Source organism: Excalfactoria chinensis, chromosome 1 (genome assembly GCF_039878825.1).
Source record: "Excalfactoria chinensis isolate bCotChi1 chromosome 1, bCotChi1.hap2, whole genome shotgun sequence".
NCBI classification, from domain to species: domain Eukaryota; kingdom Metazoa; phylum Chordata; class Aves; order Galliformes; family Phasianidae; genus Excalfactoria; species Excalfactoria chinensis.
In genome coordinates, this window is record NC_092825.1 from 6,374,408 (window position 1) to 6,391,480 (window position 17,073).

The following is a 17,073-nucleotide window of genomic DNA, read 5'->3' on the forward strand; positions in this document are numbered from 1 at the left end:
TAGGTATTTGCAGGCCTTTCCAACACAGACCCTCTAATTATGCACTATTTCCCGCTATCTCTGAGAAAACGTCAGGCAAAACAGCTACTATAAAACCTCCCACGTTTTACTGACAGTCCAAAGGCTGTTACTGGGGTGTAAAAATTGCTCCTTACTTTCCATGAAAAGGAAGATTAAAATAAATAAATGAGTAGAACCACCCTGAGCTGCTGTGTTGCATCGTGGGGATGTCACTGAAGGCTGAGGGTGGGCTACCCAACCCAGCCCCAGCAGCGTGCTCCTTCTCACCGCGGTTCCTTGAAAGCCACCCTGCTATTGATGTAGGTAGACACTGCCTGCATCAAGAGCTCAAGAGACACGTCCATGTTTTTCCTTTAGGCAGATTTCATATTCTGGCCTTGGAAGAAGGAGCTCAGCATTACTCCCCAGTGTGCTCTCTACCCACAGCTTTCCAGTGGGTGTGGATGTACTTGGGTGTGTTGACAGACAGACATGCTGGAAGGAGGGCATTTTCCTTTGAGCCTGCTGTAGACACACCAGAAACATCCTGTTTCTGCTTAACATATGGCCCCAATGGTCCCTGCAGCTCCAGGCCAATGTGGTCTTTTAAGTCTTATTTCAAATCCATTATCCTTTTTGATCTTCATTTCTCTATAATGCTAAGAGGATTCATGTTGTTAGATCTTCATGTGTAAAGTTCCCTTTCATGTTCCAGCTTCATGCTTTCTTGTGCTGGAAGTGGTTTTCTGAGATGTTTAACTGGTTGCATTTTTCTCCTTGTGCCTTACTAGCACATCATTTTCTTGGCCAACCAGACGGGACCAGGGAGGGATGATCCACTGTCTCCCCATGTCTTTCTGTAGGCTTTCCATGTCCTTGCAAAGAGCTCTTGGTGGGAGCTTTCGGAAGATCTCTTCTGTATCTGCTCTGGATCACAAACTGCAGGAATTCCTAAATAGGTGTTGAACTCTAATTCAATTTGAGAGTCTCAGACTCTGAATTTACTCTGTCCCCACTCCAACCACGGTGGTCTCATCTCTCACATTGGCCCTTTTGGGATTCTCCCTCTTTCCTACTACCAGTGGCCTCACTGCCTCCCAAGGAGGGACAGTGGAGGGTTTCTGCACTGTGAGGTTGGTGAAGGACAGCGGGAGCTTACAGAGTGAAAAGTCTGGATAACATCAACTTTATTTCTTGTGGTTTTGCCAGGTCTTATCATCTGTTAAAGGCACAGAACCTCAGGCTTTGAGAGCTCTAATAGGCAATATATATATTCCAGGCAAAGGAAACTTACCTAAATTTAAAGAGGGAATGAGAATCAAGTGTGGATGTCCAGATGGGACCTGTTCACAGTTTTGATCAAGTGCCAGTGCCCATTAGAGCAATGAAAAGTAACTTGGCTCACCCTGTAATCGTTCTGGGTTACACTAAGATCTCTCTCTGACTGGGACATGAGACCTGGACAGTGCTTGTGCTTGAACATTTGCAGAATTGTACAGAATCACAGAAAAACTCAAAACCATAAAGATCACTGAGTCCAACTCCTGGCTCCATACAGGACCACCCAACATTCAAACCCTATGTCTGAGAGCATTGTCCAAATGCTTCTTGAACTCCAGCAGCTCAGGGCTGTGCCCACTGCAGCCTGTTCCATGCCTGCCACCATTTGGTACAGAACCTTTTCCTGACACCCAACACAACCCTGCCCTGACACAGCTCCATGCTGTTCCCCCAGGTCCCATCACTGTCATAGTGCACTTCTCTTAAGCTGCACGTCAGGAAGTGGCTTGTGGGAGTATTTACCCAAAGATATCCTGCCTGATGGAAAAGCAGGCCACATCTGCACCACACCTTCTCACCTTCACCCGTCACATGCTGCCCTGAACACAAACATAAAGAGCTTCCACCCCTTGTCAATGGCAGCCCGAAATCTCTCCTGAAGAGAAAATGCCAGAAGCTGAAGGCTGCTCTGCCACTTATATTTTCAGAAGAACATCACGAGTTGGAAACCCTGACCATTTTTCTCAGATGTTCTCATGAGTCCATCTGGCCCAAAATGGTCCATAACGAAACAAACTGCTGCTTTACAGTGATAATCGAGTGAAAATTTACTATTCCAGTCATCCACCTTGATCATAATATCTCTAAAGCTCTCTGAAAATGTGAAGTGCTCTGGCAGTGCTAAGTATGATGGTTCTGTAAACAGCAGCTCCTCGTGTGTTAGACCGTATGTGTCCTCATTTTAGAGGGATTTTTATTGACTGACACAGGAGAGTATGTCATATCCTCAAATAATACACAATTCATTTCTGAAAGTAAGCTGTGTTCGCGATTTAACAAGGTTTAAAAGTAAGTGAGTCCTACGAAGCCGGGTCCATACTTGTCCCTAATGCTCAAACTGCTGAAGTGATTTCACTTCTACTAAGCAGAAACGTGAGAGAGATTGTGGAGAGATTTGCTATTAATCCTTTTTCTCTGCGAGTACTGCAGTGAATGAGTCTGCGGGAGGGGATGTAGGTCAGAGCAATGTATTAAGTAAATAGTGCAGAACAGCCATGGAAAGTGAATGGCGAGATCTTAAATACGATTATTCACTTTGGAAACCCAAAGCTTATGATTAACTCTAATCCCACTGGGGATGGTAACGTCCTGTGACCGGGGTGTCCAATCAAAGCAGCATGCATTCACACATGCCCGTCACTATAAGGTTTTTCACCATGCTGCTCACTGATCTTGTTTGCCAAAATGCTCAGGAGAGTTATTCTTGGCTGGTAGAAAGGAAAAAGAAAAAAGGAAAATCGCAGCCTGCTCGGGAGGCACACATGAACAGGGGGCAATGAAAAGCTCATCCAGGAGCTGAGCTGCTTTCCTTCCACATTATTCACCAGTGCCTAAAATAGCCTTTGGCAAGGTTCAGGGATGAAAGAATTGAACCTCAGATAAACCTATTTGTGCCCAAGGGGCAGGTACTGAATTTCAGACTAAAGATGGGACACACCTGTGTGTTCACTGGAGTCATGTACCTGTTCAGTGACATTTTTCTTGTTTCTAACTTTTCTGTATCCCTTTAGAGATTGGAACAAGTGTGTATATATATATATGGGATCCCCTGAACCCATGCAGAATCAGAGAATCATGGAACTGTGGGAGCTGGAAGGGAATTTTAAAGGCCATCTAGTCCAACTCCCCTGCAGTGAACAGGGACACCTACAGCTCCAGCTGGTGCTCAGAGCCCTGTCCAGCCTGACCTTGAGTGTCTCCATGGATGGAGCATCCATCACATCTTTGGGTTTTACTTTGGAACCATTTCTCCTTGTCCTATCACAACAGATCCTGCTTAAGTGTCTGTTCCTTTCTTTCTTACAGACCTCCTTTCACATCATTTCTAATTCACATCATTTCTAAATGTACATCTAGCATATGCTTCCCACTTCTTACTAGCAAATACTTGACAAGCTGTCAAAAGTCCACGGCCTTGGCTGTAGTTTGGAGGACACACTGCTGCACACTGCAGGTGCTATTTGCCTGGGGGAGAGGATAAATTTGGTGGCTCATAAAAAAACCAGTCTGCTATCTTGCCCTATGGCAAGATGGACAATTTAATGAAGGGCAGTCTTGCTGTCTGTGTACATACAGCACAAATGTCCTGTTTCATTAGAACATTTTCTTACAACTTCTCCTGCAGATATATTTAAGTGGTCTGTCTGATTCAGACCCAGTGGTAACACTCACTGCATTCAGTGACTAATACAAAGTTCTTCCTGTTCACAGACAAGAGCTGAGCGTTTCATTAAAAAGGAGGAGGGCAAAGGGAACATATTTTAGAAAATCAATGGAGCAGATTTCATATGTTTGATGTTGCGTGCATGTTGGAAAGCCTGTTCCTGTCTAAGATAAATCACATATATTTAATTTATTCTGAAGCTCCCCATAAATGATCATTTCAAAGAAATGCTTTCTGCTTAGGATGTAATTGTCACTAGGAGAGGACAGATATAATATAAGCTGGTCAAATTTGACCTTCTGAGTAGCAATGAGGAGGGATCTGGTCCTATTCCAGAAAAGACATCAGTTTCCTGAGTAACATTAGGTAAGTCAGATTGCTTTATGAGTCTCCATTTCCTCAGTAGATTATTTAACTGACATTTTTTCAGGTGCTACGAAATCTCAGGGGAGCTGCATTACATTAAAAAAATAAATATGTGTTCAGCCTGCTGGGAAGCCAAATGGTCACGTTCCACATAAATGCTTAAGGTATTTTGGATCGATAACAGAATCTCTGTGTTGAAAGATCCTACGGCGATTGTCAAACCATGGGTGAATAAATGTTCCCTGAGGTGAAGAATGACTATGTACACGTATGTTCCCTGTGGGAGCAGCACTCTGTATACACAGGTGGTGCTAAAAGTGCACAGGGAGAGTGCTGTGGAGGAAAGTGATGGCTTTGCTGGCTGTGGAGTACAGAGCTCCCAGAGGAAACCATGGGCTGAGCTGTTAACACCACCAAGCGCAATGCCTGCACAATCATTCACGGCATCTACGTGGGGCTGGCTCACTGGTTATCTCTTTTACCACAGAACAATTAATCTGCAGATGGGAAACTTGAGAGTCAGCACAGGGGGATTATTATACTACAAGAGATCTCCATACTGAGAACATTTCCCCAGCTGGGACCAGTCAGACCTTCTCAGTAGAGCATGAGAGTTGACCTCTACCCTGTTTGCTCCCAAAACACAGACCCCTGTTGCTCCTGCTAATGGAAAATCTCCATTTGTGTTGTAGGACAGCACTGGATCCATGCCACCTAAAGTGATAATGCACGCACAGTTGACAGAAGATGATAACTTGCACTTCTGCTGCTGCTCAGCTTTAAACCCTGTACAAACAGCATTTTCTATTGTCTCACGATGCTCTGAGAGATTTGTATCTTTGATCTGCTATCACTATGGATAACTGGGCCAAGCAGGCTAAAGTGCTGCTGTGGAACAGCCAGTCCCTAATGCTGGCAGTGCTGGATTTCCCTAGCTCTGGATATTTTCTGCAGCCACCATTACACCCACATACCCACCAGCACACCCGGATAGGGTGCTGAGCTCCAGGACCTATTAATAGTATCCCAGACTCCATCTGAGGAGGAAGAGTGCAGTTAATAAAACTCCCTCATGTTCTGCCTTCCAACCTGATAATTTGCGACCGTAGAATTCAAACTCACTGCCTAGTTTGTTTGCTATAGCTTCCAGAAAATGGATTGAAAGCGGCTGGATCGAAGCAGCAAGTCAGTCACTTTGTTTTCTCCGTGGGCAGAATACTAAAGCTGTTCAGAAGTTAAAACAAAGAGGATTTACGCTCTTTGTTTTAGAAATTTATGACTCATTCCCATTTTGACCGTTGTTAGAAGCATCTGTCATTTCCCCTGCCCCCAAAACATCCATGCCATAAAAAATAAAACCCATAAACTCGCTGCCATCCTTATCTTGATGCACAAAGTACTCAAATGTTCACTGTTGCTATCTGCATCTTGACTTCCTGTTATTAAGAAGGACATCCTAGTATTTAACGACATAAGATTTTTATTTTTTTCCTCTTCTTCATTCCAGGCAGAATGTCTAATGATTCTGGGGTTTGTTTCCTGCTTGTAATTAAGTAGGTCACAGCTGCAAAGCAAGAGAACAAGAAAATATTCAGATCACACAAAGCCAAGAATGATTAAATCATTTGCAGCTGAGGGATATGGCAGATCTTTTGATATATATATATTTTTAAAGAGGTCTCAAGTCTGAGGAAAACAAATATAGGAACTTTTATGAGAATGAAGAACTTGGAAGTTCTGCCCAAGAGCCACAGTAGCTTGGAAAGAAAGGGGGATCAAAACACAGCTAATGTTTTTCTCAAGCTGAATAGCTTTATGTGGTTGAAATAGACTCACTTCCCTGCTTAGGGCTATCCATGCAATTCTCTTTGAACCACATGCAAAATCACCCTCGTTCCTTCTGGGCAGTTCCCACTAGGCCATATGTGACACAGCCCTGTGTGCCTGCCTGAAATGCCATGCCATGCCTTCTCCTGTAGGTCAGGCACAGCACACCCTGTGCAACTCAGCAATTCAATCACAGCATGATGCCTACTCTTTCTGGAAGCTCCCACAGGGCTGAAGGACTTTTGATCTGCACTTGTGGCTCTTGATGTTCACTGTCCTAAACACTCCATCCATGTTTAGGATGGTGAGCTGCTCTTCACCTTGGCATGACTACCTTTACCTCACAGACAAGTACTGGCAGTGTGTGGTCCATTGCCCTCAATAAGTGATTCTAGCAATGAGCCACAGCCATGGGAGGAGGGTTAGGGATTGGGGTTCATCCTCACACAGGCAGACAGCAGTGAGAAAAGTCATGCCACAGCCTCCCAAAGCAGAGGAAAGCTTCCTTCACAGAGCCAAGATGTGAAACAGGCACTTCAAAAACAAAGTTGGTCTTGGTTAATCTCAGTGGGGTTATTGCAGGATTCTAAAAAGTAGAGAAGTGTGCATTTCCATCATGGTGCTTTTTTGAAGGTGCATTTTCCTAGACTTTGGTATAAACCAGGGCAGCACCAGCACTCCTCCAAGCTGTTCCTCAGGCAAAGCCAGAGGACAGAGCAAAAATTCTGCCACTCTGCCTTATCATAGAATCATAGAGTGTCTCGGGTAGAAAGAGACCTCAAAGATCATCATTCAAAGTCCTGAGAATCCCAGGTATAGCTCTTGGGATCACTGTGCACCATCATGAAAAGGAGGTAAAACAGGATGCTCAGCTGTGAGAACATCTCTATTAAACTACTGCCTTGGTCTGAAGTGTAAAGGAGGTATGTCTCAAATACATCATAGCTCTATCAGTAGGGCCCTTATTTTGTGCTTTGAGAGGAATGGGAAGATCTACATCTGAATCCCACCAAAATCAACAATGCACAGGGCATGGTTCAACCAGACAAGAAGCGGCACCTTGGAAGGGAACAACCTCTCAGATTTTGATTTCAAAATACGGTGGTCAAGAGTGATTAAGATAGAACAGAATAACAAATAACAAAAACATCTTATTGCTTGTATAAGACCGTGATCAGGAGAGTCATAAATCCCAGCAATTATAAATTCCTGATGACCTCATGTTTACTTAGGCTCTGACTGGGGAAGCTGTCATGGGAAAGAAAGGCCCATGTCGATGATATTCTGGGCTCTGTCCCCATCTGACTGGACATGATCAGTTCATTCCAGGATAAAAGAACATGGGCCTTTTTATGTGAGCATTTCTTGGCTTTGCATGCATTGGGGCAAGAGATGGTCACTGACTCTCTGATGGGCAATAGTTACAAAACACAAACAATGAAGGGTTTCTTAGAGCCTGGTGCCTGGGGAATTTGAGGGCAGTCCTGGAGCCTGTCCTGGCCTCACTCACCTCATGGGAGAGGGACTGCATGCAAGAGCATGGTGACGTATCTGAGGCTGCAGAAGACATCTGATCCGTCTTCAAGTGATTCAGCATATCTGGATTTGTGTCATCCCTTTGGAGTTTCATTAAAGATGTCGACATTCAGAAAAGCCTTGCTTCCTTTCATTCTAACAGGATCTTTTCACACTGAGCCCTTAAATGGAGGGCACTGGCACTGTTGCCCAGAGAAGCTATGGATGCCTCATCCCTAGAGGTGTTCAAGGCCAGACTGAATGGGGCTCTGGGCAGCCTGATCTGCTGGGGGGCAAACAGACCATAGCAGGGGTTGAAATTTGATCTTTAAGATCCTTTCCAATCCAAGCCATTCTATGATTCTATAGTTCTGTGACTCTTGGGGAAGGGATGTTGCTGGCTCCAGAGAAAACATCAGTGCTTGGCTCTGAAATAAGTGCTCAGAGACCTCACAGCATCTCTCGGCCCTCGCAGAAAAGCATTCACACTGACTACACCCTTGCCCTGAATCTTTCAGCAATTTCACTTCAAAACAAGTTTGGATAGCAGACCCTGTGGATTAATACAACAAAGCAAGCTCAGGAGTGAAAAACTTTCAACATGCTGCTGCAACCCTGGACCTGGGCGGTGTTGCTGTGACTGATTTTAAGGAAAAGGGGATAGATTATCAGCTGGCATCAGCCTATTTATCTATTCCCTGACAGCAACCCCAGAAGCTGGAGGTCGGCCCCAAGGCCATTTTAACTGCTCTCCAGTGGCTGATTACATGCGTTGGAATGCAGTAACGTAACTGCATTGACTGTGCTTTTAAAAATCAACGTCCTCTGTTTTTATGACTTTTCTTGGCCAGGTTCCCTCTTGCTGTAAGTGAAGTAAATCCTTTTTCATCTGCAGGAAACTTCCACTATTGGTGCATTTGAAAGTTTACAGGAAGATATTAGATGGCTGCATGACAGCAAAGCTCAGGGCAGAAAAAAAAAAGGAAGCTTTCCAACAATTCAGTGTGGAAATTATGAGAATTTGAAAAGCCTCCTCCCAGTCCCTCGTGTGGTTTGCAGCATGGGCTGCGTGGAGAGATTTTGGAGGCAGAATGAGAGCGGATGTACAGCTCCAGCTATCAGGAGCCCTGAAGATTGACCCTGCTTGGAACACACTCAGATACAGTGCTGACAATTCACCTTGGCTCTTGCTCTGAGAACATCCCGGCTGCCAAGCAGGAACAACAGCACTGTCTGGGTCTTGTAAAGTTCTGGTGAGGACTACTGTCTATAGAGCCCTTATAACATGTAATATAATGCATATTATAAGGAATCACTTTAAAGAGTGGCCTGGGATGGCCAAGATTCCCTCTTGCAATATCCTGTACATCATGTGAGCCTTGACAGGTTTTCTTGGATGATATTTTCGAATACAAGGAACTCCAAGATCTACTTGCAGGCAACAGTAACAGCGCTGAGCTCTGTTCTGGGGAAAGGAGCCCCTGGACCAGCCCAGATGCCTCATCTGGCTTCTGGTCTGCAGGAGTAAGCATGTAGTGCAGAAATGGTGTTCATCTTCTCTAGCTGGAGATGGCTTTGTTCCCTCTAAAGTTGCAAGATGGCTGTCAACACAGATGGCAATTCATCCCATCTTAATTTGGTTTTGAACATATGAGGATGAGTTGTCATCAAGAGACACAAATTGCTCTCTCTTTTTTACTACTAACAAGACCTAAAGGGATAGTGGAAAACTAGTATAGTTGTATGAGATAAATGTGTAAAAGTAGGCCGGACAAAGTTACAAGTTGAAGGTAGTTGACATGGGGAATACAAGCCAGCAAACAAGAATATAAACTCTCATCTTAAATATATTTTTGATGAGCTTCTCTAAAATGTGTAGTATAAGTCATCTATTGGGAGTTAGCAGAATGAAAACTCCCTATGGCAGACATTTTTGAGGTCACAGGGAGTCATTCTTGCAGCAATTTCTGTTCTGAACTACAATCTTTTAGATAGACCTACAGAGGATGGATGGATCCTTAGCTGACAATAGCTGGGGATCAGTCCTTAGCTACTGTTTCACATAGAGTTCACCTAGTGTAAAACTTGGAGAGAAAATAGACATCATTGGTCACATCCTATCAAGTCTTGATGATTTTATAGAGGCAGTGTTGGAAGCTAAGATGATTTTCAACCTCATTTAAGAAAGCGGCTCACCTATTTCAAAGCCTGCACAACCCTAATTCCACCTTCTTAATACATTCCAGGAATACAGATGAATTGTAGAATGTGTGAGGGTGACTAAAACACATCATTTGCAGACCATTATCTTTTCAAAAGTTTTTCATGGGATATTGTTGGAAAACAGCCTAATTGCATTCCTTGCCTGTGCAATTTGGAGAGTTCGGTCAACAAGGAAAACTGAAGTGCAAGAGTCTCTCATAGACATCTGTTGGTGGAATGAAAGCCCACCATTTCTTTGATGCTCTCAGAAAAGACTGAAACAACGAGGTTATAAATTCCTGCTTTTTGGGCTGTGAAACACTACCTTGGGACAACCTGGTTTGATACTAAACCACTACATCTCCTGAGCCTTAGGCTGTTGGTGAGCCGTGTGATCCAGACATGGTGCTAGTTGCCCAAGAAAGCCCTGAGCAGAATTGTTAGCTGGATATCTAAAAGGTTCCACGAGCTGCTGAAGCAACTCTCCTGCTCCAAATCCATATAACCAAATTCATATGACCTCTCCACCCAGATCAATAACTTTAAGCTCATTTCTGGCTCTGACCTCAGTTGCCTGGCCTGCTCTTGTCCCCCTACCTGCCATTGCTCTCCCAGGGCCTGGCCAACAAAAAGACAAGAAATGCCAAGACGCAATGAAAAAAAATCTCTTCATTTTCTATTAAGAATAAGATTACAAAGTGGAAATTTCATAGAAGAGCCTCTGCTCATGAGGTCTCCAGACCTTGAGCGCTTCCAATAATTGAATTAATCTCCAACCATTTGAAGCCCATTTGAGCAGTATCCTGGTTCCCAACTCAGTAGAGTTCACTAGTCACTATCTATTAACCTCTGCTGTGCTCTCACCTCTTGCACTGTTAACCTGAATAGATTTTGGGAGAACAAAGTCTGGCACAGCTCCTGATCCATTTCACGAAAAGTCTGTTTTGATTTGTTACATCTCTTAGAAGTGTCAGAAAATATTACAACTTCCAGACACCCAAGAGGGTGTGCCAAGCATTTGTCTGTCTAGGTAGAGTTCAAATTAAACCAATTCCCCCCAAATACTTGTGAACAGGTCAGAAAAGATAAAGCTCAGATGAAGCAGATAAAATTGATGTTTCGGCAGTCACATATGATTATATCAGAGCATTATACAGGTGACAGTTTTGCTGCTTAAGCTTATCCTCTTATTCAGTTTTTATATTTTGACACGCAATTACTTATCTATAGGGCTGGTGATTAATTCATCGCAAATGAACTGTGTTGCTGAATGTTGCTTCCTATTTTTCTGCTGGTCCAAGTTTGTACACTGAATTCATTACTTTGAGAGTTGAGAAACTTGCCAAAAACTGCTAAGACAATAGGAGTTCCTTGCTTCAAGGTCTCTCTTCTCTCTTGGGCATCTTCTCTACACTCAATTATCTACTTCTCTTTTGCTATCCACTGCATGTGAATAACTCTGCTCTCACCTTGACAGTCCATCAGATTAGTAGTGATGCTGTCAAAGTAAGAGGCATACTGAAAAATGGCACGGAAGCAAAGGTCTGCAGCACCTGCATGCCAGTGTACCAGTCTGCAGACAGTATGAACTGGGCAGATCGACTTCCCTTGGAGCCCTTGCTTCGTTGTGGTGTCAGAGAGAGCAACTGCAGCACTGCTTAGACTTTTGCATGAGAGAATTTAACAAATGAAGACCACTCAGCCACGAGCGCTGTGAGGTCTGCCTTATTCTACCCTGTCGCAACCCTCACTACAGCCCAGGCTGTGAGAGGTTTTCCAACCACTTTCCTCTTAAATGCACACTAGAAAATGATTAATAACAAGGCAAAGGCTGAATTATGCTTTGTCCAGTGGAGATAGAAAATCAATAACTCAGTAATAATTTGTGCAGTAGCAATACATGCCCCAACTCTTTTGCTGGGTTTGCTTGAAGGCGTCCTATTCTCTTGCTGAAAGCAAAGGTCGCCAAGAGCTGCAGAACAGCGTGGGAAAACCTGCCTCAGACTTGGCCTGCAGAGCTGATAGACTGATTTTTTTCTTCAACTCTGGGTTCTCTCTTCTCAAGAGAAATTTATTTATAGGAAAAATGACGTTTCCTGCTGCATTCTTAACATGCTTGCAGCTTGGGATAAGAACATGGGAGCTTTGTCTTCTGCCATCTGTTTTCTGTGGCAGTAAATACGCATTTAAAGATTTATCCCCGCTTGATCTGTTTTAAAGTCATAATATCAATGAATGTTCATGGATATCCATTTGGCACAGAAGTGTTATTGGTAAATACCAGTCCCAGCTCTGTGCTGGAGTAGATTTACACATATGTACTAGATAGAGAAGTTCTGGTTTGGAGCTCTGGGTGTATTTTTAATCTTAGCTTACCTTCTTCAGAGGCACAAGGAACAAACAAACAAAAAAATGATTGAGATTGAAGTCCTGCTGAGCTGCAAGCATCTATTAACAGAACTGGGCGCGGGGCTTTTGACTATTGCCAAGACTGGAACTTAAAGCTAGGGTGCAGACTGCAAGACCTAATTTAAAACAACCTTTCTAGCCATAGCATACCTCTTTTGGTTTGTTTCTCACAGCACTTCATTCATTCTGGAGTTGGCCTTCCTTTTCTCACAGCGTCTTTACCGTGCTTTGAGCCTTAGAGGCAGAAGAGAGGGCAGACTTGTTCTTTCTTAATGCAAGAAAGCTGCGTGTTTTCTCTCAGCTTTCTAACTTGAAAAACAATGTCTTGTGTTTCTGGTGAGAAATGTTCCCATGGCTGGAAAATAGCCAGTGAGGTCTTGAGAGGGAATAAGTATGTGCTCGTCTTTGCCAGTGCCTTGCAACAGCAGACAGAGGTCTCTGAATGGTACCAGGCATTTGTTAGGCATTAGCAGGACTCCATTCATCTTCCTCTCACACACATCCGCACCACATGGATGTAATAAAGATAGCTTGCAGGCATAAACGGTCTCACATTAATAATGCAAAGGGAGAGAAGACTACATATTTAACGTGCATGTTTACTGGTGGGGGAAGGAGAGTCAGAGACGGATGATCTGGTGGGGAAGGCTCTGTGTTAAGGGAAAGAGTGTGAGGGAAGAGCTTTGTGTCAACAGTTTGGGGTTTCCCCTTCTGAGCACAGGGTTCTTGTAACCTGACTAACGGAGAGCTAATTGGAGTTTAAGGAGTAGCTAATTCAAGCAAACATAGGTCAACAGGCAACCACTGCATCCTCTGCAATGATCCCTGAGGTGCTGGCCGAGATGGAGATGTCTCATAGACATCCACATTGACTTAGGTGAGCCCAGCCGATGTCTCAGTGGTGACACCAGCTACTGCTGTGCTCCAAGGCACAGAACTTAATTTTGTCATAGTTAACACATTTAGTGGTATTTCATTGGATTCTGAGCTGGGAAACATAGGTTCTTTGTGACTTCAATACCCCGAAACAGGGGGTTGTTTCCTTCTAGCTCAGCTTGTTGGGAGCTCAATGCCTTGCCTTAATGAAATTGACTACAAAAAACCTCAAGCACCATTTGCCCGTTGAGGTAGCTCTGTGACAAGGCAGAGATTAAAGACAAGAACAGTGATTTAGAACACACACAAAAAAAGAGATGGTTGCAAACATCACTGTACCAAATTCCCTAATATAACTCAAAGAAGGCTTCAGTATTTGCCTGACAAGAAGCCTAAACCATTCCAGTCTTAGGTCAGAGAGTGGGAAGGAGAGAAATAAACTGTGAATGTGAGTGAAAATAAAACAACACATAACTCTCTGACAGCAGCTGGTCTCTGGACTGGGGCCATGTGCCTCTGCACACCCACCCACTGTGCCCCTGCTTTTGCTGATAAGGTTCCAGCCAACTCAAAACCTCTGTGTATGGCATGAGACACAGTGATGGGATCACTGGCGCACTGTCCCTTCTCATTCATGAAGTACAGTTAAGATAAGCAATGAGTTGATACATGTCCGTGCTTGCTGTCCTCTGCATGAGTTACAAGAGTTGCCCATGTTTTGGCACTTGTGATTAATGCCCTTCACTTCCTACATCCACACCCCAGTTCTTGGCACTTGTGATTAATATCTCTCACTTCCTATACACACATCCATGTACAATGTGGATTCCCCATTCCTGGAGGTATTCGGACCCAGGCTGGATGGGGCTCTAGGCAACCTGATCTGGTGGGTAGCAACCAGTCCATAGCAGGGGGTTGGAACTGAATGATCTTTAAGGTCCCTTCCAACCTGTGCCATTCTATGAGTTTATGATTCTGTTATCTACATATAGCTGTATCCACATATCCATAAATATAAATTATGTGTGTTTCTCCCCCACAATGTGTGCATGCAGCATGCATTGCTGTTATACAAACCACAACTATGGTAGTGTACCCTTTGCAGTCTGTTCTTGCTCTTGCTTCCTACATAACTACTGATCTTTTTCCGATACCTTCTCTACGGGTATTTCCATGGTCTCCTGTAATCCCCACCATGGGACTGTCTCATAAGTTACCTGTGATTGTACTGCTTTCTTTCTAAACTCCATGAGAAAACTAATGCTCATGGTCAAGCTAGAGAATGTGGGCAGCTGTCTCCAAATCCAGTGTATATTTCCTCTTTTCCACACTGTTATAGGACTTTTCTCTGGGCTCACTGGTCTCAAAAGAAGTATCGTAGAATTATAGAATCCTGTATGCTTCAAGATATTCAAGAACATCATGTTGAGCCATTAACCTGACCTACAGAGTCCCAACACTAAACCATTTCCCTTAATGCCTCATCCACACGCCTCTTAAATAACTCGGTGAATGGGAACTCCACCACCTTTTTGAAAAGCCTGTTCCAATGACTGACCACTCCCTCCAAGAAGAAATTCTTCCTAATGTCCAGCCTAAACTTTGCCCTCATGCAACTTGAGTTTGGTCTGCAAGAGAGCACGCTCAGCCACCAACATCCCTGCATTGGCCGTGATGCTGGAAGCTCTTCCAGACAGCTAGGAGGAGTCTCAAGGATGTTGTCCCCACAGCACTGGAAAGTTTGCACCCTGTGAAAAGCCCCTTTGGCGAAGAAAGCAATGCTTGCAAGAGCACCCTCAAAGTCAGCCAACGCTGATCCATATCTGTTCCTCTGGGACAGTAAAAGCAGTGCGTCTATGGAGCAGCATACCCAGACCAATGTTAGTTACAACAGTAATGGGGAAACACAAATAAAGCCCTGTTCCCAAGGCAGGTTAAGCTTTCAGGCAGGACAGCCTGCCCTGACCCCTCTCAGAATCATCATCTTGAACTGCAAAGCCCAAATTTACCGGGAGGAACATTTCTGAATGTGCTCCAGAGCACCAAACAACAATCAGACAATAGAAGACCAAGGCTGTGTGAGTAATCAGTTATTTTCAGTTTGCTTGATGGACTGGAAAGGCAAGGAAAATATGTTTCATGTCGACACAAAGTGATTCTGCTTTCCCTTCTGCAAAAGGAAGAATTAAAGAATGGCTTTGCATGTGACTGAAACAGCTTTTGACCTGCAATGAAATATCGAGATTATTTATTTATTTATTTATTTATTTATTTAAGATTTCTTTAAAAAATCAAGACATTTGTGCAAATGAAAGAAAAAAAAAATGAAAGACAATTTGTTTTAATATACTCCAAACCATCTGCACCAAACTCAGAGTAAGCTCACAGGTGGCTTTGGCTGCCATAGAATTGCTTTTCAGCAGGTAAGTGCCAGCCCCACTGTGTCACTGCCTGGTACCAGCTGGAGTAACACATCACGCACCATACAGCCCATCCTGCACTGAGTCACCTTGTTGTATATCTCTGCTGGGACAGACCTGCATCAGTGTTCACTTGCACAGAGCCCTTCTGCATCACCCTGAGCTTTCTACTGGTGTTATTTGACATTATCATTTGCTCCCCACTGGTTCTTACTGCCATACGCCATCATACTTTCTCAAGTACTGATTACTAGAAACAACTCTTTTCAGCATCAGTTACCTCCAAAGATCATCACAGAGCCTCTGACTAGTTATAACGACTGCATGTTATATCATTCTTGCTGACACCAATTAATGCCCTAAATTAACACACAGCCTCTGACCAGTGCTGATTCCCATACATCCCCACACAGGTCCCACCAGCAGTAATTTCTGCACACCGTGGCATAACCCCTATTAGTTCTGTCTGCTAGCAGCGCAGACAATTGCTATCACATGGCACCCTCCTCATCCTCTGGGCATGCATTCAGTACAAAGAAATCACGGCTTACCCTCTCCACACTGCGTCTCCTCAGTGATCCATATGGTATTTTGAACAAAAGTCTTCGGGTCCTACCCGGAGTCACAGCAGTCTGTACTACCATAGTGCAGAGCTAACTTGTGTGTGTGTGTGTGTGTGTGTGTGTGTGTAAGAGAGAGGGAGTTCACGGCACACACACAGGCTTCCTTTGAAACAACTTACAGGCTCATCGAGATTTCCCAAATATCAAATAGCTGAGTTGGGTTTTCGCATCAGGCTGTATGAGTCAAGATGTGGTTTGTTTGAAAGAAAAGTGGAGGGAGGGGAGGAGGGGGGAAAAAAAAAAGAGGAAAGGAAAGCCCAAGTCTCGTAACCTTAACAACATGCTTCAAGCAGCGTATCTTTAGCTTCCTTCTGTTTCTCGGTGTGGTTTGCTCAGCAGGATTGCTGTGCCACAGAGGTGGAAGAATTAAGCTTCTGGGGAGAATGTTCCAAAAATGTCAAGCTTCCTTCTTGTTGCTACAGATGGTAACCAGGTCAGTTGTCTCATCAAAGCTCTATCAGACTTATTATACGCTTTGTCATGTGACTGCAGACCCCTCCGGTTTGCTGTACAGTAGATCACATGTTCACCTTAAAAAAATATCTGGTGTATCACCATCTGGTGCCGAGATTAATGTTAAATCCTACATTCAGATATTCCTTTCTCTGAGGGGATGGAAAGCACAGGCACGGAGCAGTTGGGCTTTAACAGAACCGCTGGGCTGCTCAGTTAAACACGGGCACTCAGGGGTTAAGGCTGTGTGCTGGGTATGGTACAGCACAGCACATGCGTTAAGTGCAAGGAGCACACATTGCCACTCACATTCCCCTCTGTACACATAAATGTCAGTGAAACCTGCTCAGTGCTATCTACAACTTGTACGTGTGCTTAGAGAAATAACTGCGTTGGGGTTATCTGTAACTGGAGCTGTCTTTCTAGGAGACCAAATTCTGCTGAGCTGTGGAGCCAGTCCCTTCCTTCATGTATTGTTCTCATTTTAATGCAAAACTAAAAATACTTTGTTTTGATTGAGGTCCAAAAGCGAGGATGGAGGTGTTGGGGACATGACATTAAAGCAACTGTTTAGAATAGAGAAGAGGAACTCTGTATCTGCTCAACATATGCACATACATTAAAACCAGCCAAGGAAAGAAACCAGCAGCTTGATGTG

The 17,073-nt window shown here is 44.0% G+C and overlaps 1 protein-coding gene across 9 annotated transcripts in view; it reads right to left on the reverse strand.

Moving 5' to 3' along the window:
- Positions 1 to 17,073, reverse strand: part of FRMD4A (FERM domain containing 4A) — a 341,626-nt gene that overhangs the window by 168,127 nt on the left and 156,426 nt on the right. Inside the window, exon 1 of one of the 9 annotated variants that reach the window (XM_072356934.1) lies at positions 15,891 to 15,983. The exons of the other annotated variants lie outside the window; for them this stretch is intronic. Within the exon in view, the coding sequence (XP_072213035.1) occupies positions 15,891 to 15,983 (93 nt within the window). Of the gene's footprint in view, positions 1 to 15,890; positions 15,984 to 17,073 lie in introns of those variants that run through there. 9 annotated transcript variants of the gene reach the window in all.